The 21,142-nt window shown below is 37.9% G+C and overlaps 1 protein-coding gene across 3 annotated transcripts in view; it reads left to right on the top strand.

The window, feature by feature from the left end:
- Window positions 1-21,142, top strand: part of BABAM2 (BRISC and BRCA1 A complex member 2) — a 161,843-nt gene that overhangs the window by 105,435 nt on the left and 35,266 nt on the right. For all 3 annotated transcript variants that reach the window (XM_040059272.2, XM_040059271.2, XM_040059273.2), the window contains exons 8-9: window positions 18,626-18,725; window positions 20,662-20,732. In XM_040059272.2, coding sequence (XP_039915206.1) covers window positions 18,626-18,725; window positions 20,662-20,732 — 171 coding nt within the window. The remainder of the gene's footprint in view (window positions 1-18,625; window positions 18,726-20,661; window positions 20,733-21,142) is intronic.

Here is a 21,142-nt window from a genome sequence, read left to right as displayed (position 1 = left end):
TGGCTTTTATCTTAATTTGGAGGGCTCAAATGAGATTGTTTTGTTGTTGCTGTCCTGTGGAATGCTGTTTCATGGACTGTGGATTTCAGTACTGAGATATACTAATTTGCAAGACATGAAATAATTGGACAGTGCACAGTCTAGTTATATTTGCTAATACTTATACCTCACTTCCCTTTAGTAAAATGACCTCAAGTATCAAGTTTGCCTTATAACTCTCCCAAACACCAAACAGAAGAGAAGAACATTGTATCAAGTACAGTGTTTGTTGTTGTCTTCCTTTTCTCTCTCCAAGCCTGTCAAAAAAAGATTAAATAGTGGTAGCTGTATCTCATCACACACATCTCTGCTCTACACTGCAGTGGCTCAAAAACAGAGCACACAAACAGAATCAAGCAGCAGCATTAGCTAATTGCAAAATTTGTTCAGTAACAAAGGTAAGAGGCCTTTAATCAAAATTCCAGCACAACCTGTAAGTGGATCTTCACTAGTGCTTAAGTGCATCCCTAAATCATGGCCATATTTAAGGGATGGGGTTTGCTTGTGTAAGGTGGGGGGTGCATCCCCCACACACTCCTTTCCAGGAACATCTCGTCCTCCTCCCTTGGCATCTTGCATCTAACCATCCCTGTACACAGGGATATCGCTGTGTGCAGCAATTTGCTGGTGGTGTCTTTAGGCTAATTGTGTCCTTACTTGACTCCACCTACTCTGAGAAGTTTGACATACCCTGTTTCCCAAAGTAAATAGCATTTGGGGTTTGGTTGTTTTGTTCATACTGTTTCATCGCCACAGAGGAATGAAAGAGCCATTTTGTAATCTTAATTCTCAGTTTACTTCCTTCAATCTTCTCCTAAACCTCATCACATTAAGTGTTAGTGTTTCAAGTTCTCTTTCAAGCACATGCCATCCAAATCGTGGTGGTATGTGAAATGTCATGTTAGGCAACTGTTGATATTGTCAGAGGGATTGTATGTTAAGCTGGGGTGGGGAAGGTAGCATGGTGTGTTTTGCAGAGGTGTGCATTTTTAAAATCGTCGTGATCCCCGGCATATCACTTGTACTTGCAGAAGAGGGCAGGGTCCTGTGTCTTCAGCTGGGGTGTTTTTCCAGATGTTTCACCCAGCCTGAGTTCATGTCAGACAAGTCAGGTCATAGCTGCAGAGCTATTGAAGTTCTCAAAAGAGGATCTTTATTTATTTGAATGTTTCATTACTTTCATTAAATCTAAAACTCTTTGAAGGTATACGGCATTTTACTGATCACAAAATTAGTTACTTTAAAACTTTCTCTGAGGGAAAAGAAAATGTAACCATTCTATAATTCTGCCTTTTTCTCCCCTTAGTTCAGGTTACTCTAATGACTACTTTTACTGCAATTTCAAGCAAACACCATCATTTAAATGATTAGTATCAATTTTAATCACATGATACCGTGACAATCCTTTTAATTTTTTTTATGTAAATAGAGAGATATGTGTTTGTGATTAAAATTTTGCACTGTAAATTGCCTTGCAGTGTCATCTAAATAAGCCACCCCACTAGAAAAATCACATGCATGTGCAAAATGATAACAAGGTCCATAGAAACAGGGCTAGCACATATGATATTTTGCCCTAAGAATTCTCCAGCCCTAAGCCATTGGTGGCTAATGACATTTGATTAATATGTAATCCTGAATAAATTTTTCTATCGTGTACTTTTGTGTCCAGCCCACCCTTTGCATACATATTGCAGCAGGGGATTTCATAGCTCCACTACATCTTGCATTAAGATGTACCTCCTTTTAGTTTTGAAACTAGCTCTTCCTGTTAGCTTGGTGTAAAGCTGGCCACTACACTTGTATAGGAAGAGACAGCAACTAGTCAGTGCTTATTCACATTTTCAACATCACTCATCATGTTATGGTAATCAGTCTTCCGTCTTCATTTTCTGGTTTCTAGATTGAGTTGTGCTACAGACAAATTTCTTCTACTTTCCTCCTAATCCCATTCTTCTTTTTGGTTTGACTTTTTGTTTTGTGCTGAGTTGACATTTCAACTGAACTTTGATCATGTCACCGAGAGCAGCTGAATGCTTAGTGCCCATTTTACATTTTTGGTTGTTTTTTTCTGTGTGCATCACTTCATACTCATCTGTGTTAAATCTCCTCTTTCTTACTGTCATCCAGTTCCTCTGCTTCAAAGCCCGTTCGTTACTCTTCACGGTTGGAGCTTGTTTTGGCTACTCTCAATAACCTGTCATCCCTGAACTGCCACCTGACATCTCACATGTTTCTCAGATCATTTACAAACATTTTAAACAGCACAAGTCACTAGTGAACCCTCCTGCTGACTTAACCCCACCGTTAGGGCTAATTATTTACTTAGTGACTCTTTCTGAGAGCTGCCATAGATGTGAGGGACAGAATTACCCCTAACTGCAAAGGAATCAGTACAGCTTTTACACTGTGCCTGTGCACACATACATGCTGGGAGGGGACTTCTGAAATGAACCCATTTCCCTAAAACTTAGGGAAGCCATCACAGGATAAAAAAACAGTTTTCATCATGTCTTTGTCCTCTCCACAGCCACCTCCTTGGACATGTCACCCTGGTTTTTCTGAGTTTTTTAAAGCCTTTTGATTGTTCATAAAATGGAGTCAGACTTTTTAGCTACTGTACAATATTAGGAGCAGTTTCTACCTTTTCCCACACATGTAACATAAACAAATCCTTTGTTTTTCATTCTCTGTCCTTTGTTTGCGTATTTCTAACCTGAAAACGATTGTAACTGACAGTTGGTCTGGCCATTCGGCTGGGAGGTGGTAACTCCAGAAGCCAATCCACAGCCAGACCCACAAATGTATAAAAAGTAAGAAATAAACAGGCAGAGGGGCTCTCGGCCTTGGCTCAGCCTTGAGCTCTCTCGGAGGAACAACTCTGCCCTGCGAAATCTCTCGTCTCTGTGTGTTTGCTTTGCGTATCCTGATCACAGGACTTAGTTTTATCTGAGTGAAACACCTTAATTTGGCTCTGCTTAAAACCAGTGGTGATGATTCTGCAGGTGCAGGTGGCTCTTGGGCTACTGTTTGCTCATGTTAAATGATCATCGAGTTCTCACTCAGTGATGTCCATCATCAGCACAACAGAGAGCACAGGGCCTGAGATGACCTTCATTGACTCCGACAAGGGATGATCCGTCTTTAAACAGCCTTATGGAAAACTAAAGGCAAGTTTGAAAAAGAGTGTGTAGAGCTACATGCAGGAGTATCCTCTGCACTCACCAAATGAAAACAGTTTAAACTGCAGTGATTTGTGCTGGAGGGCTTTTGTCCTGCAAGAGCTAACTACCCTTGCGTAACAGGCAATTGTTTTACTGTAAATCAGTAGCAAATCAAATGGTGAGTAGCTTTTGCTAGAAAATCTTGATAAACAGAACCCACTGAGAGCACCCAACGTATAAGAACTGCTCAGAGTTTTCTTAAAACTCAAGTGGTGGAAAAAAACCAAGAGCAACAAGGACGTGTACCAATAGGTCTTTCTTTGTACAATTTTTTTTACACGGCGCTGGGGTTGTATAGTAGAAGAACTGGTTTCTGGAATTACAGGACCTTTCCTGACACATGCATTTTACATTAAATTTTAAAACTCTATCTGGAGGAGATGGGCAGAGAACAAAAATATTTTCTGACTTAAGAAGAGGTGGTAAAGCTTCCATGTTTTCTGCTGTACCCAGTGAATATAGGAAAGTTTCCATCACCTTCTGGTATTTTGACCTTTATTTTCTTTGTGTTGATTCCTTCACCTTCTTTTCTTACCACTAAGCAGGGTTAGTAAACTTACTGTGAAACTACCAGAAATTCTAGAGCCTTTTGTCTAACACAAATTCCCAGCTTAAAAAAAAAAAAAAAAAAAAAAAAAGCCAACTGGCTGGTGGAATCTTTTAAATTTTACCCTGTGGGTACTGCCCAGGAAGAGAGTCATAAATACACATGTCCAAAACTATAAAGATTAATAGATGCCTACTCTGGACCTTTGAGGAAAAAAAAGGTCATATCTCTAAACTTAGACCAAAAGGCCTTTGTCAGATGTTTTCAGTGGTGTTAAGCAACTCCTGCTTTCCAGTAAAGCTGGGAGAGCAAACAACCTTTGAAATCTGCTGCAATTGGAAATTGCCTCATGTTTTCCATTATAAATATTTTTCTTTTGTTTCTTTTATTTAAATGTTTCAGTTGCAGGCTGAGGTTTTCCATATGAGATAACTCTTTCAAATGAGTCCTGCTTTGAAGCTTTCTTAGGACTGACATACTTCCCTTACTGATGCAATTTCCATCCCTCAAGATGCATCAATATTTTTTTCTGAGACAGTGTCAAGTTATACCTTCCTTTGGCACCTCAGGTTTACAGAACTTTATATGAAGTTTTTCTTTTGAGTATGACCCTGTGTGCAGTACTGGTAAAGGAAGTGGAGTGCTAATATTATATTGACACTCCTGGAGTTGTGGTTAAGAAGGCATTTGAAGAAGCTCTTGGAACAGTGGTTTTGACAGATGATTTACCTAAAGGGATGAAGTTTCCTATGCAAATAAGCATATTATTCAGGAAGTCTCTGAAGAGCACTGTCCTCCCTCTGAATTGCATGTGTAATGTGAGTTTAATCAGTTGATTTTCAGTTTTTTTATTTCAGCTTTCAGGTTAATCAATGGGGGTTGGTTGGGGGGTGGGTTTCTTGGAATTGCTATCACTTTCTGCATAGACAGAGCCTTAGGTCTTGGCTGTTTTCCTGCTGGGTACCTCTGCCAAGGACTTCAGTTCCTCCCTAGATACGTTGTGTGGTGGGAAATTGAGGTTAGTTTTTAGTCTGGCTTCCTAAGAAAATAAATTTTGTTTGCTGTAAAATTAATATGATCATGTTATCTGTACATACAGGTATCTGTCATTTTTGTCCTGCTAGCTTTTTTGAGCTTGCTGGTCAGTTTGAAAAAAAAAAATTGCAGAAAGTCAGAAGTCTTGAAAATAGGAAATTCCTGTATTTTCATGAATATAACCACTAGGAAGGGGCAGATACTCTTGCTGGGACCTGAAGGAAAGGCTGAGGCCCCTCTGTATTCAGTGCTGACTACATTGCTGAAGCTCATTTTATTCAGTGAGCAGAGAGCCCATATGGGAGAAAGAAATTACAAATATTCTAATCTTAGGAAGTGCTTCAATCAGAATTCATGCCTTATTAAACATCAGGTGAAAAAAGCCTCTCTTCAGTCAAGATTCCTCTCCTGAATGCATGCTCTGATGTCTTGCAAGGCATAAACAGCATTTGAAGCTTTTCATTTGGCAGAGGCATTTAGGATATCTTTCCAGTGTGGTTCCTCTGATGTTTATAAGGACTGAACTCATGCTGTGCTGTGGTTTTAATGCAGCCCATGTAAAAAGTCAGTCCGATGCATTGTTGAAGTTCACTGGAAAGCAGACTTTGTTACTGTGCTACTCACGAACTTCCTTCTTACTAGTCCTGTGAATTGTCCTGATTCGTGCAAATAGAGGTGGGTAAACATTGACTGGCAGGTAGTCAGGAATAAAAGAAATACAGAGATTACATCCGTGGAATATTATAGCTGGTGTTTACATACATAAAACTCATAAAGAAGTAATTCATCAACCTTTATTAGGTCATGTCCATATATTGGTATGATATTAACATTGATAACTTTGTGTTGTTATAGCACGTGTGCAGAGGAGGATCAAATAACTGCAGATGTGTGAACCAAAACTTTGAAATTGTGATTCTTTTGGGGGTTTGGAGGGGGGGAAAAATATTGACTTAATATTACGCATTTTGTATATGAGCTTACGTATGAGGTGCAGGTGGTTATAGGGGTAAAAAGGCAATATCCCATTTTATCAAGGAGACGTTCAGATAAGGATTTATGTGTCCAAGGTTGTAGTAACTGAAATAAATAAACACATAAATAAATAAATAAATAGTGTATTGTATTGTATCATACAAATGCCAAGTTTGAACCAGCAAACAAGAGAAGGGGTAAAATAAGAGAAGTTATTGGACTGGCTGTCGTTTTCGAAATCAGAATTAGATGCATGATATTAATGACACTCATCTCACTATTGCTTTCTTTTCGGCTTGAAAACAATATTTTAGGTACAGTAGATCCAAATCCTATAGTTCTAAGTACATTTTTATTTTAACCCAAGGTGGATAAGAATTTACCTCAGGGAAAGAGGATCAAATCTCATTCCCTCATTTGTATCACAAAACAGCTTTTTTTTTTCTTTTCTTTTCTTTTTTTTTCTTTTTTTTTTTTTTTAACTCTATGCCTGATTCTTAGTCTGAAGTGAAATTGGGCATGTATAGTATCCTGGCATTGCATCATTATCATCAATGTTTCCTGAGCTCTTAGTGAAAAGTAAAAAATCTGAAAGCATGAGATGAGTAGGATTTCTTTGCTGTCATTGTAACTGCTGCAATCTTTAAAGAAATTAAAAATTACCACTATCCAAAGAAACACTGTAGAAGCAGTTGCTAAAGGAAAACCTTTCAGTTATTTGCAAGAAGGAAACCCAGTGAGCACAGGCTATATACAGGAAAGTTTAGATTTAAATTCATAGCTGTATTTTTTTGGTTTTGTAGGGTCAGGGTTTTTTTCTTTTTTACACCAACTTCAGCAGACCGAAGATCTTCATAAGCTAGCACATTCATTATAAGTCACTTTAAAACGTCCAATGATGGCCTGTATGCTGCAGACAGGAAATAGTAGAAAAAGAAAGAGTATATGATTTCTGAGAACTGGTGTCTTCACACCAAAATAATAACCTAAGCATGCAGGAGCTCCAAATCAGCTATTTCTGCTCCAGGTAAACCAGAATTCTAAAACTATTTATAGATTTAAATAATATGGGAGATTTCTTTTTTTTACATTCTTCAGTCAATTCAAGAATAACTTTTCTTGAGTGACAGATCTTTACAGTAAAAAAAGCTTGTGAAGTTGTCTCGGTCTGAAATAATGTATTTCTGTGGTTGCAGATCAGTGGTATAGACAGTGTCAGCATCTCCTTTAAATGTTGTAAAATGGGGAAACACTTAACCTGCCTGACTAAGTGGTATCCAAGGGATCTGGTTGAATGTGATGTTTTTAGTTGATGAAAGGCAGAACTTTGAATAAACTCAAATGGCTCAGTAGTAAACTTCAGCTTGAAAGATGCTGAGAACATGCATGAGAAATTCTGGTTGTACTCCGCTTCTGAAGTAGTTGTGAGTTCTGCTCAGCTTTTTTAAGTGTACAATAACATTCATTCCCTGACATAAATTGGATCAAGGATTGTGTATTAATGTATTTGAAGCAATCTGTAGGAGCACTATATGCAAATTGTATTATGTGTTCTTAAAACTCTGCATTTTTAGGGTAAAAGGTATTTTAATAAGACATGTAGTACTGCTTCAATGCTTTTATTTTTGGTAATCATCTGATCTTTTTTACATATCTGTATGACTCAAGAGCCTTAATATAATTTCCAAAAAGCGAATACTTTATTTAGGAAGCAATTCTAGATGTAGAATTGTAATATTTCAGTCTTACTAAATGACAGAACAGAAATTATTTAAAAGCTGACAATCTTTCTGAAAATGTCATTCTTCCACTAAAGAGGCTGCTTTATCGAAGCATCCAATATTTTTTTGTAAATACATCTACTTGCAGATGCCATTTAGGCCATCCCATTATCTTACCACTCAGCATCTTAAACGTTAAGTAATATTAATAAAATCCTTTAAAAGTGATAAGGTGTACTAATGTAAGGGTGGATTTTTTTTGTCTTTCAATGGCCATGTAAGTGTTTGCAGTTTTTAAGGGAAAGAGGGACAGCTCTAAAGTTAGTTTAGGGTGTAGAAGTGTCTATGTTTGACTCGTGGCCTGACTGGTATCTATGTATGCACTATCAGTGTTCATTATCTCTTCTGGGATAAAGGGAATCTTTGTGAAAAGGATTTTTTTGCTCTAGTCTTTGCCTTGCAGAGCATGCTGTAATGAATGTGCTCCATGACTGAAATCCAGGCATCAGTGTAAACAAAATCCTGGGAGTACCTGTATTCACCTTCTGACCAACTGAAGTGCTGCTGTTAAGTTACAAATTATGAGTAAGTTAGAGATTATGAGTTTCTTGTATACAAGTGGGGTCCCTGCTTCAGTTTTAACCCAATGAAGACCTGTGGGTTTATTTTCTGCCTGCGTCTGCCTTTTTACAGAAGGAACCTTTGTTACTTCTGGTGTAAGACCAGAGTTTCAAAGTGCTCGTGCTTTCTTCTGAGAATTTTTCTCAGTCTTTCCACCTACCAAAGGCTGCCCTTGTGTGATGTGATCCATAGCTCTGCTTCCCTCTGTTTTGAAGAGAATGTATTAGGATGAATTTCGAATTATTTGTGTTCATAGGAGCAAAACAGACTTACACAAATTCCTGTGGTAAAGACTCTGAAAGGGGCTGTAAAAACTGTCTGTGCAGATTGATGTCACCTTGTTAAATGAGCAAGAGTTTAACATGGTTCATATTAGCTTGTCAAGCCACAGTGGCTGTGTTTACATGAAAAACTGATGTTCTCTTGCCTTGTGTCCACATGTGTATTTGGCTTACATAAAATCAGAGTGCACTCGGCCTCCTGAAGCAGTTAGCAGGAGCACCAGACCAGACTTGTAGCATTCCACATCATTTGTGAACATAAGATAAAGCCAATTTCAAGATCTGAGCAGGAATGCCCTTTAATCATGCTGCATACACATGGAAATCAGTGTCAGAAGCCAGATGCATGGAAGAAAAACATTTTTCTCCTTTAACTTTCTGTCTCCCTCGGGCATTCTCATTGATGACCCAAATGCTCAACTTCATATCCAGAAGTTTTCCAGCATGTTGCTCTCATTTAATTTCTGAAATTTTTCTGCAAGTTTTCTTGCCCTCTCAGTATGTATTTCTTGTTCTTCATGTTAGCTAATTAAACGTGATGCTGATAAAGCAGAGGACAGGATGTTTCATACAAAATTTCTCCAGATAGATGAGATTCACAAATGAGGATTACTGTCTGGCCTAAGGAGAAGGAAAAAAAATTACATGAGAGAAGTTTGCAACAAAGCAGTGTTTTAGCACAGAGGCATAAAATAAATACTCTACAAAATTACTTTGTCACTGGAAATGTTAGGCATTAAGCAATATAGGAAGAGATTAACAATAAGAGATAATTACTGTAATTTGGCAAGTAGATTAGGGAACATAAATAAAATAAGGAACCATCTGAGCAAGTGCAATCACAAAACATAAAGGCTGCAACTTATAGGAAATGACTGTTGTTCTTCAGAAAAAGGCAAGAACAGTAGGCAGGGAAGGCAATAGTCACCCAGGTTTTGAGAATCATTTTCCTGCTTTGTGATAGACACTGCTGGTTAGCTGGGTTTAGTACAAGTACTGGAAAATTACCTGCCATGTGAACAGTCACAGCATAGTAAACTGGATGTTATTGAATGCATGCTGGAAGAGTGCTCAGAAATTACAGCTAGATAGGGCATATGTTTGCACGTGTAACTGATGCCATCTTAGAGCAGTTATTAGTTTATGTTACCCGCTTTACTGATGGGTAATAAGAGAAGTACATGGATTTGTGATAAATATTCAGATGGGTTGAATTGTTTGGGAGATCTTCACCACTAAAGCAGAGTGGATCATAAAAGAATAGATGAGTATCTTAAATGCTGCCAAGGACTGTGTAACACCTAGGCTTCAGTGGAGTGAAGAATTTCCAAGAATCCTTATAATAAATAAATCCTGGATTCTTTTGTTAATTTATTGGGTGCTGTTGTTTCAGAGGAGCATACTGCTCACAGCAGTCCAGTATTCTCTTTCTTTTTCTTGTTTATACAAAAGGTTATAATTCCTAGTTCCTTTCTTCATGCTACACCATTTTTAGTTCCTTTGACACAGCTCTTTCAAGTCAGTACACTTTTTTCTTGAAGCAGAAGAGCCAATGCCCAGTATTATTTTACTTGCTACTTAGAAGGCCCTTGATATATTCATAGTTTAGGTGGTTATAAATATGTATCAGCAAAATAGGTGATGCCATTAAAAATACTTTCTGAAGAACAGGAATTTGAAGAATAAATATTGTATAACAGACACAACTTTCCTTCTTCACAGCTCATGAAAAAGAGAAATGGGGATAGTGCATTATTTTAAACAAATTCCTGGGTATTTGTTGACATCTCAAACCAGTGTAGGGTGGAAGGAAAAGTTTTACAATTCAGTTACGGTTGACTTTTTCTTCACCCAGAATCTTGTTTTGTCATAGTTGTGATGAGTCTCTGGCCTCTTTTACGTTTGCTTTTCTTTCTGAGAGCCATTTAGAAGAAAATTGAAGGAGGTTAGGCTATGTGGTCTTTCTCTTGGCATCTTAAATAATTTCTTTAATCTTGACTTAAAAGTTTTTGAACTTCTGTGGAGATGAAAACAAAACAGGACTGCACAGTGCTCTCTTTATTTACTTATCTGCCCATGTTGCTTATCTTATCTACCTTTTCTGTTCAGTGATGTTTGCTGCTGCTCTGTTTGTCTGGATTTCTTTCTTACAACTTTTCCTGGTTGTTTGGGACTTTTATTTGCTGTTATTTCCTTATTGCGAATTCTCTGTGAAAATCTCTGACATTTCTTCACTTCTCACTCAGGTTTCTCCTAATTTGTTGCCAACCTTTAAGAAATAAGCAAAATGCTTTGGAAATTATTTATCTACATTGTAAGTGTTTAAGGTTTAAATCTCCTTTCTGCAATGTGCATGCTTCCTACCCTCTCATTCAGTTCCTCTCTCTGCAGCGTAGCTTGAAGTACTGGACTGTGAAAGTTCTTTGGGACAGGAACCATGCCCTCCTCTTTAAACTGTGAGGCATCTAGCAACTGATTCAGGGCTTCTTATATCTGTTTCCTGTAAATATTCTTTAACGAATTATTATTTAGTAAAAATATTTAATATTATTAATTTGAATGATACTACTAAGCAGTACTTTTTGGGAGGGAGGGAAAAGGATACACCGAAGTTTTGGTTTTGTTATCATAAGAAGTGTCTCTAAATTCTGTTCTCCTGTCATTTGTTATGGGTTCTCATTATTATCTGCCCCAACTGACTGAGTATAGTACATTTGCAATACACAATGCTATTGGTGGTTTTTTTGGGAAAAAGAAAAAAATAAAGGAGTCATCAGTTCTGTAAGCTGAAACACAAAAGCAACATTTGTTAGAAGTTTTTAGCCTTAAAGAGAATCACACTCTTTTTATAGCCTGTGGAACTTTTCATATTTTCTTTTTGAACCTGTTAGTGGTGTATTATGAAAAACAATTCTATATTAATACTTTGAAACAGTTTGAAATATATTGCTTTTATACTTTTCGCTTTTATGTTGTCAGAATGAATAAGTGGCCATAATTTTTGTACCATTTTATGGAGCAATGTTGTTGACGCCAGTTAAGTTGACATGTACACTTTGAAGCCTCACTGATAATCCCTGTGGCTTGGACATTTCCTCAGGTTTGTTCCCTGGGGTCTGATGATGGTGCCAGAGGGCAGTCAGTTGTGCTGGGTTGCCTGCCTGGCCAGCTGTCTCTTGTAAGCCACAGGTCAGTTTATAAAAGTGGGTCCTGTCACCCAGGGAAGAGAGCAGTGTGGTGCCTGTTGTAGGCAGAATGCTTGTCTGCCCTGTGGTACCGCTGTGTGACATCAAGTGTCCCATCAGCTGGCTAATAATTGTTATCCTCTTGTGGTTTTGTTTCTTCGGGGGATGTGAGATGTGAGGATGGTGGAGCTCTCCCTTTTGTAGCACAGGCAGCCCAGGTTTTCACTCACTCAACAGCAGCAGCAATCTCATCGTCCCCTTTATGCAGAATGTTTCCTTGTGTAAAGATCCATTAAGCAAAGAAAAATCCTTTCAGTCCTGATTTATCAAATACAGAGGAAATACTAATATTTTCAGACTTCTATGCTATCATACAGCATAAAAACTTGATACTGCAAGAGTATTTGTTCTTTCTTCCTCTAGGTCTCAGTACTGCCGGTGAAGGGATTAAAAAACCCAAATTCCAATGTAATTATAGGGTTAACCATCTATTAATCTCATGCTTCTTGAGTTATTTTCTTTGAGGAGGAGTAGAATCCTGGGGACAGAGCTCTTATACCCACAAATCTTTCAGTATTGAATCACTCTAGTTATGGTTTGCAGTTAAGTCTGATAGATTAAAGTCTGCTATTACCTGGAATCTGTACACTTAATGTAAGTCTCCTTGGTAGGACCACTTTGTCTAAAATGCTAATGCATTATAAACAACTGCTTCTTTCTTACAATTTTACCTGCAGCAGAGTAGAGAAGTTGGAATAGCCCAAACAGTATTTATTAGCACCTAGAGATGACTTGTACTACTCTGTAAATATTATTAAACTTCCATGTACTTCAGTGTAAGCATCTGAACGTTGCAGGTGGGAAAGCAGAGAAGCAGAGTGGTTGAAATAACATGCTAGAACATACAGAGTCAGCAGAAAAGCTGAAATAAAGCTCAGTATGTCTGACTTGCAGTTTTCTGCGCATTCAGTGGAACTGGAATACATTCTAGTTTTAGAATTTGCTCTTTACAGTGATTATTTCATATTTTTTTCCAGTCACTTGTCAGGACAAGCTCAGAGGTATTTACTCTGAACTGCTAGTAGGTCAAGGAAAAAATGATGGCATCATCCTTTCAGCTCTAATGGCCAGATGCCGAGTCTGAATTTGACCGGGATTCTTTCTTCAGATAAGTGGATTTGGCATAGTTTTCCCTCTAGGTCTATTTGTGATTGTATTTCTTTTTCCAGTACATTCAGTAATATAGATGCCTCTGATTATATCTCTTAGCTGAAAGCATACATTTCCGTTTTACCAGTATTCTAGTAGAAGTAATTCTAAGTAAAAATTCTTTCTTTAAAAATAGAATGGCAGTTTTTTTGGACACGCTTCCCTTTGTGATAGATTTGAGTGGACAAGCAATATATTAATTAAGTTTGCTTTAAATGGACTATTACAAGAAAGGGAACAAAATACTGTCTCAAACCTAGACTGTCCAATTTTTCAGTACAAATGTTCTGTTATTTTGCTGCTAAGCTTTGTGTTGCTGATCGAAGCACTATCCCAGGGCTTCTGCCAAGCACCACGTTGTTTGTGTGATAGGAGGGATTTGGTTACAGTCAGGCAAGTCTGAAAAATGGTAAACTGACAGCAAATCTGGGATCATGGTTGGTAAGGCAGCTTTTGTGGTCACGTGCTTTTATTTGATGTGGTTCCTTGTGTCTCTTGTGCCAAATGGTGTAATGTACTAAAGTGATGAAACTGCAAAGAAAAAAAAGTGAACTATTTACTTCAGCAACAAAGGAGAAAGAGAACAGGGAAGGAGATCAAAGCCCTTAACATGCCTCTCAAAATCGAAAAAAAGAGCAAAAATAAGGGAATTTCTTTTCCACTTGCTTGAGGCTACTCTTGGATATAGCCATCATGAGTAATAAACCCTTTAAATGCTCGTGTCTGTCTGCAGTGTGCTTCAGTTTCAAAATACGGCAGGTATTACAGAGAGTTAAAAGGGTGTATCTTGGTAAAATAAAGGGCTGTAGTCTATAAAGTCTAAAGTCTACTTTCCATCTCTAGTACATAGATTTGACAATGCTTTAACACTGGCCGCACTGACAGAAAAGCTCATAATTACTTTAAACCTATATAAAAGGCCTTTCCACTCAAAGGCAAGTTTTTAAATTGTTTACATTTTCAAAGTTAGACAAATCTATAACTCCATCATTCACAATCATTGTACTTGTCATTTCCCTGTTTTCTGTGTGCTTTGCAGAAAGAATATACTGGAGTTAGAAATGTTGAGTGCAGTCAATATTACATACCGCTTTCTTTTGGTATAAAGGTGTTTAATGCAATATCACGCTGTATTCAGGATATGTATGATTCTTACAATTCTGGACCTCCTTATCCAAATACACATTTTCTATTCTCCCTAAAAAAGATCCCTCCTATCAGGTAAGGTACCTCCTTTTAAGAGTATAGATTTTCTGTAGATGTTCTTTTCTGTGTGATACTTGTTTCACAGAAAAGCTTATGCAATTTTTGGAAATGGGGAATGGGAACAGGTAAAGGGGGGGCACAAAACATAAACTGTATTATGTGTGCACAGGTCCTTAGCTGTAGTAGCATAACCTGTGTTAGCACTTAACTCTTTTAACTGTGATGCAGAGGGTAGTCTGAAATAAACCTCATTTTTCAGAGTTAGCTCAAAAGATTCCCAGCAATCTAGAGAAACCTGCATTTTTTTCCTCTTTGAAGAAAGAAAGAGTCAAATGAATTGCAGGGAAGAGGCAGTGCAAATGAAAGAGTTTAGTGGAACTAGGCAGGCCCAAGGGTTGTAGGGAAGAGGGTAGGGATAGGCATAAGAGCATTTCTCTACATGCCTGTGAGTGTGCCTTGCTAAAGCACTCAGTCTTCTGAGCCTGAAACTTGCAAATACCCTTCTTCTCTAATGAAGTGATGCTTTTAAGGAAGGGCAAATAACTGGTTCTTTACCCATAAATAGTCAAGAACAAAACCAGTTACTTCTCTAAACTTGTGAATTAATGCTAAGTCATTTATTGAGGATGATTTCTTGAGAAAGACATTTTAATTAATTATAAGTTATCAAAAATGTGAAAGAATTTTGCATTTTGTATGTCAGCCTGAATAAATAGATCCATTGAGAGACAGACAGAGCAAATCACTTGGAATGCACCAGTCAACAGCAGAAATGTAAACATACTCCAGCTACGCTTTCTGAACTTGTATTTCAGCATGTCACAGAACAAAATTTCTATTAATGCAGGCTGATTGCTGCACTTCTTGAACTAAGGAGTGAGTTCCTCACAAAACGCAATTTAATTCACAGACCGTGGATCAGAACCGCATTGTGACTGACTCTGGAAACCCAGGAGGACAGGACCGTGCTGCAAAGGAGTCTCTGCTCTGTCTTAAAATGAGATGTATGAAGTTGGTTTGCAGAGCTGAGTAGGCTTAGAGTAAGAGCAAGCAAATAAAATTCTGAGGCCAGCAGGTCTTTTATTCCAGCATGTTTGTACAACCTTACCTCTGAGACAGCTAGATCTACCATGTATTTAACCTTCATCTGGTGCTAGTCAAAATGAAATAGCATCCCCTAAAACTGTTGCTTCATGAAATGTTGAAATCACAGAAAATACCAGACTGTTAGAATTTTAGCCTTTAAAAATCAGCAGTTTATTGGAAAAAACAGTGTAAAAATCAAACACAATTCAATTGATTGTACTGAATCTAGCCTTACTCTGGCAGCTGTCGGGGAGCAATTGTCAGTGCTTCCTCATCATCTCTCTTGATGCTTTTTGTTTAACATTTTATGTTGTCTTGATAAAATGAACGTAGGGGTTTTTTGTAAGGGGTGTATAGCACTGATACTGAGAAGTAAAGCTTGATTGCAAACAGAGGTGTTTAAGATCTATTCTCCAAGAGGCCCAACTATCTGGAAAATACATTTGACATGCAGCAATCTTTAGCTTGTGCTGGTGAAATACTTTGCCAGATGGAATGTCCTTCACTATAAAATGCTTCTTATAGCACTTTGTTACGGCGCTTTTTCTTTACTTGGACTGTGGACTCAAAAAGTGGCCTTAGGTATTGAGCTGCATGGTGACATTCCCTTGCCTCATTGTCTCCATTTTTCACCCTTCACAGGTCCTTCTTTGGCATTGTGTAAGTGTCTTCTTTCTTCAGTTGCAGGTTTATTATAAGTCAAATAAATTATTAGGGCCTCTTGCCTGGTCTCAGGGTTGTGAGGTACTGCAAATATGTTCCTTTAACATGACAGAAACATTGTAGTACAGCATAGTCAAAGCAAACTTTGAGCAATAGCTTCTTTACATGTTTAAAAATAAAAGGTAAATATCAGTTTAATAAGGCAGAAGAATCTTAATTGCTAAATGTTTATAGACAGTTTTGAGATGGTCAGAGGCAAGGTCCTGTGCAAATGCAGTATTTTATTAAAATATTTAATAAGCAGATTCTCTGACCCAAGAGAGGGAACAAAGAAGCCTGTCCACTCTTAATTTTCCCTACCCATAATTATTTCTACAGAACATAAATTACACATTGTACAGCTTTATTCTGTTTTCAGAGGATAATTATACTAGAAATTCCAGCCCTGTTTCTGTGGAGGGACCTCTTTCTCAGAAACCACACCTTTTAGCAGTCTGCTTTTCATTTGAGAAGGGCTGGATTTCCATTTATGTCAACACATTTTTACGGGATGGCTACCTTCAAGAGATGGATACAGGTAAAATGGGAAACCCTTATAAACCATAATAATTCAGTCTGGAAGATGTATTGTAAGCTGATGATATAGGAGCAAAAGCTTTTTTTTGCATGTGTAGTCTGTTAGAGATGACTCTTAATTTCATACCTGCTATTGTAACTGAGAGAGAAGCCTGCATTTCCTGTTGTAGTCACCTGAGCATCTTCAGTGGTAGGTCCATGCTGCCAGGGAACTTGGACTTGGTGTCAAATGAGGCAAGGCAGGATGCAAAGTGGACTGTACCAGTTGCTCTGTGTGTGAGATTGGAGGCTTTTGTGGATATATTTACATAATATTTCTGGAGTTTAATAGAATGGAAGTCAGGGTCCTAAAGTAAAGTTCACAACCCACTTGTAACATACCAGGAGGTCAAGACTTCCATTCTCCAGTATTAGAGACCAATGGACACCCTATACTTGCAGTTTTGTGAGAACACACTGTTTCAGAAATGTTCCAACTTTCTAATCATCTCATCATCACACTTCACTGCTTTTAACCATCCACAAGTTGCAAAATTACATTCTTGTGTGGATAATTTTAGTAAGGGGATAGCAGCAAGGAAACTGATTTCTGTTTAAAAGAAATCCCATTTGAGTCTTAATTCTGATGGAAAAGTTTGTTTGTTTTTTTATGTAGCTGTACTTAGGGCTTTTTTTTTTTTCCTTCTTCATCGTTGCATATGCAAAATCCAGACCTGCAGAACTCTTCCATGTGGTGAACAGTCTGCTAAACCCAGACTGTTTTGCCTGAGTAGCAGATTTCCATACACCTCATTATGAGTTTGGGATTTTTTTGATTTATGTAGGCTCTGTTCCTTCAAAGGGATGTATGACTGTAGACCTTTATACCTACCAAAGTGGTTTCTTATCAAGTACTGAGGAAAATAAGAGGCCAGATCCTCTTGGAGAGTAAGAGACTTGTTTTGCAGAGAAGAACTTTTCTTTCTACCCCATGTAATTTGTCATGGAAAGAGCATGTAAACAAGAGGCCACACAAAGTAACTTAGCTCTCAAAGCTTTTTAGTGGTGTCCAAAATGGCTCTGGATGGTTAGTAAATGATGTAATGCAAAATTTGATTTGGTAAGGAGCTATAAAGAAAGATTTAGGTCAGTACTGCTAGAAGGAAGTAGCATGGACTTTACCTAGTCGTTGCCTTATACAGCCAGATTTAAATAAGTGTTAGATGTTTCCACACCAAAGAAGCCATTATCCTGAGTAATAGCAGGTGTGCTTCAGTCTTCTGTCCTTTGATAAAGGCAAATGGTTAAGCTGCCTAAATACATCTCTGAAGTTAGCTTATTTCTGTGGATTCCTACCATTCAGATATCCAGTATGTGCATGGACAGAATTAATATCCTTGTTTTTGTCATTTCCTACTGAGCATGAACAAAATCACAGAATTGCAGAATATAATCATAAACCAACGTGAATTGGCAAGAAGGAGCTTATCTGGCCAAGCCACTCCTCAGAACAGCTCATGACCCTGTTGTTCAGCTGAGCTTTGAGCACCTCTGAGGACAGAGCACCACTGAGCCCCACTTCAGAGAAGTCTCTGACTCCATCATCTCTATAATTTTCCATTAGGTAATTGAAGGCAGCAATAAGCCTTCAACTTCCCTCCTCAGTGTTCCCCCTCTGCAGTGTTCTCTGAAGACTGAATAAACCCATTTCTTTCAGCATCCTCCTTACATCATAATGTACCTGATAATCCTTCTGACCTACTGGCCCCTTGGTTTAGTAGGTTAACGTCTGTGTTCTATTGGGAAATCCAAAACTGGAGTAGATGTTGTGACTGATATTTGCATCTGGCCATCTGTGACTCTTCAGTCCCAATTATTTTGATTATTCTTAGCTGGTTTGACTGAAGGTGGGTTTTGGAATCACAGAGGACTTCAGGTTCTCTCCTCCCCCACTAACAAGACTTTTGAACTACAGTACTCCACATCTTGCTGATGAGGGCTAAGAAACAGAGCTGTTCACAATGAAAAAGCTATTTCCTGAGAGAATGTTTTGCATTAGTGATACTCTTGATGTAAGTGGTTAATTTACAGTAGGTCATGGTATAACCTGTTTTTATAGATGGTATCACTCAATACTTTTTATTATCACCACAGCATAAAATATACTTCCTCTTGGCCATCTGACTTCAAGAATCAGGAAAGAGGACTGTGCAGAAATAATTTTCAAATCCCAGGGACTGTATATGTGATGTGTTCTTAAATTAATTTATTTTTCTAGTGCGCTTGGAGGATCATCTGCCCTTCACATCCCAGCCTTTCCTGGTGGAGGTTGTCTCATTGACTATGTACCCCAAGTCTGCCAGCTGCTAACAAACAAGGTAAGCTGCTGCAGAGAATCGTTTTTCCTTTCACTTATGCACTGTACTGCATTTCCACAGACATCATTATTCTTCTGCCAGGTATTCCAAGCAAGGCATACTTAGGCTGAACTACATTGGGGATACCTTCTTGGTAAGAGCTGAGCACCTTAGCACACCATTGAATAGAATAACTCCTTTAGGTAAACAAGTGAGTTTGAGATCAGATCCTGGAGCAGATTTTTTCTTACTGCGGCGTGTTATGATTTAGGATAAAACGTTATTGTATTGTACAACACTGCATTGTAGTATATTGGTTTTTAGTAAATAGCAGATGTGTAGTTTGCATATTATTGTTCTAGTTGCAAGTTCTCATACCCCAGTCATTATTGTAGGTTTTGAGTACTTTCCGTGATTTTTCTTCTCAGATGTTTCCTCCAGATGAACTGAATCAGCAGTTTCTTTGGATGTTTATACAGTAATAGCTACTTAAGGTTACTGAAAAGGTTGTTCTAGTTAGCTTACTGTTTAAACAAAAAAGAGTGATTATAGTATTTTGAAAGTTTCTTCATTATTTAAGTATAATTTTCAAAAGAAAGCTTAGGAGTCAACATATAGAAATTTACCTGTTATGGACTTCCTATTTGTATGTTATTTTTACCTTCAATTGTCTAAATTAAGAAAATAATTTTATCTTTTAGAAAACATTCTTCAGAATGTGTTTCCATAATTATGCTGGAATCTATCATTAGAGTTGTTTTTGTTGTGGTTTTCTGTTAAAATTACTTTCTGTTTTTAAAATCTGCAAGTACACCGGGCTGTTTTTATCCTTTCTTAAACAAAGTCACTTAAGCAAACTTATCGTATGTTTTCCTCTTCCCAAAATGACATTTCAGATCCTACACAAAGCTTTCAAAATAATTTTAGTGTTTTCTAAAATACAATGTTTGAATTTATGAATAGAATTTAGGTTATACGAGACAGCTCTCCGCAATGGTTGTATCAGGACTCTTTCAGTAATTTTAGGAAAGCATTTGCCAGCCAAGGAATTCTGATATTGCCATAGCCAAGAAAATACTCTTCCTGTTCTTTTCAGTGGAGGAGAAAAGGTTCCTAAAATGCTAGTTTTTGTTCTGGAAATCAAAGGATTTTACCCAGGGACTCACATACAGAACCATACCATAAATACTCCCAAGTCACCAGTTGTAAACCAGATGTCCTTGCAGCCTGGTGACACATGCATTGTTTTTTTTATGGGTCAAAACCTGCTCACACTGTTCTCCTAAGTGATGCCATCCAAATCGACAAGAAAGCATACATGGTGTGAGGAGAATTTTGCCTGAAGTCTCCAAATTTAGCATTGTTGGATTTTGTCTGTGCCAGGATGGAAGTCTTTCAAAACCCAGAATGCCTCAGAAACTGATGCTCACAGTTGAGTAGGTGGCTCCCTGAGTCAGCATGAAACCAGTCAAAGAGCTTAGTGTTCAAAAGATTTTGTTGGAGGTGCAGTCTTCAGAAAACACCCAAGATCAGTTGTGCAAGATATTTAATTTTTTCTTCCCTTTTATAACCAGAATGTTATTTTGACACTTAGCCTTCTGTCAGTTCAGATAACTGATTTGCCTGTCAAAGACTCAAACCTCAGTAAGGGAAGGCTGAGCATTTCTTTCTTTCAGTCTTTGTCTTGTGCAGTTAAACAGTGCTTCAGTCTGTTGTGAAAGACTAAGTTTCACTCAGTTGTGATTGAAGAGATTTCTTTACAAGATATTCCATGCGCAAGATCCAGAGTTTGTTTGAAAGGCATTTTAGGATTCTTTAGGGAAATCATGCTAAATGTAGATTCAGAACTATTACCATGTCAAACATGAATCTTCCTTAAGAAGAAATACATGACAAACTGGGCTTTTGGTTTTTTAATCTTTTTATAGCTCTGGATTTGTTTTCTTTCTTTTTTAAGGTCCAATATGTTATTCAGGGATACCATAAGAGAAGAGAGTACATTGCAGCTTTCCTGAGTCACTTTGGAACGTAAGTTTTCTTCCGACGCTTATTTTTCTGTAGTGTGGGGGAAACTCATCTTCTGCATATGGTTTGTGGTTGTATGGCTGCTGTCCACTGGATGAGATGAAATCTAGTCATTTTTCACAGAATGATGTGTACAGATTGTCTCTCTGTAGCAATACTGGAATGTACTTCAGCATTATTTCACTTCTGTGCCAGTGGCCAATCTGATTTTTCTAGAAAATAGGTGATGATGGGAAAGGGACAGTAGGGATTTTCCTTGTGCAGAAGAAATGTGTTCATTTCTGAGTAAATGACTTAAGGGGTCTTAACACTAATGGGCAGTGACTGAGGTGGGAAATGAGGAAGCAGGTGTGGTTCCAAGCGTTGCAAGAGCCAGAAGCCGCTGCTGAGTGTAAAGGCAGCACTGGGAGACC

This window comes from Hirundo rustica, chromosome 3 (genome assembly GCF_015227805.2).
Source record: "Hirundo rustica isolate bHirRus1 chromosome 3, bHirRus1.pri.v3, whole genome shotgun sequence".
NCBI lineage: Eukaryota > Metazoa > Chordata > Aves > Passeriformes > Hirundinidae > Hirundo > Hirundo rustica.
The sequence above is the reverse complement of the archived record's forward strand: the minus strand, read 5'-3'. Positions and strand labels throughout refer to the sequence as shown.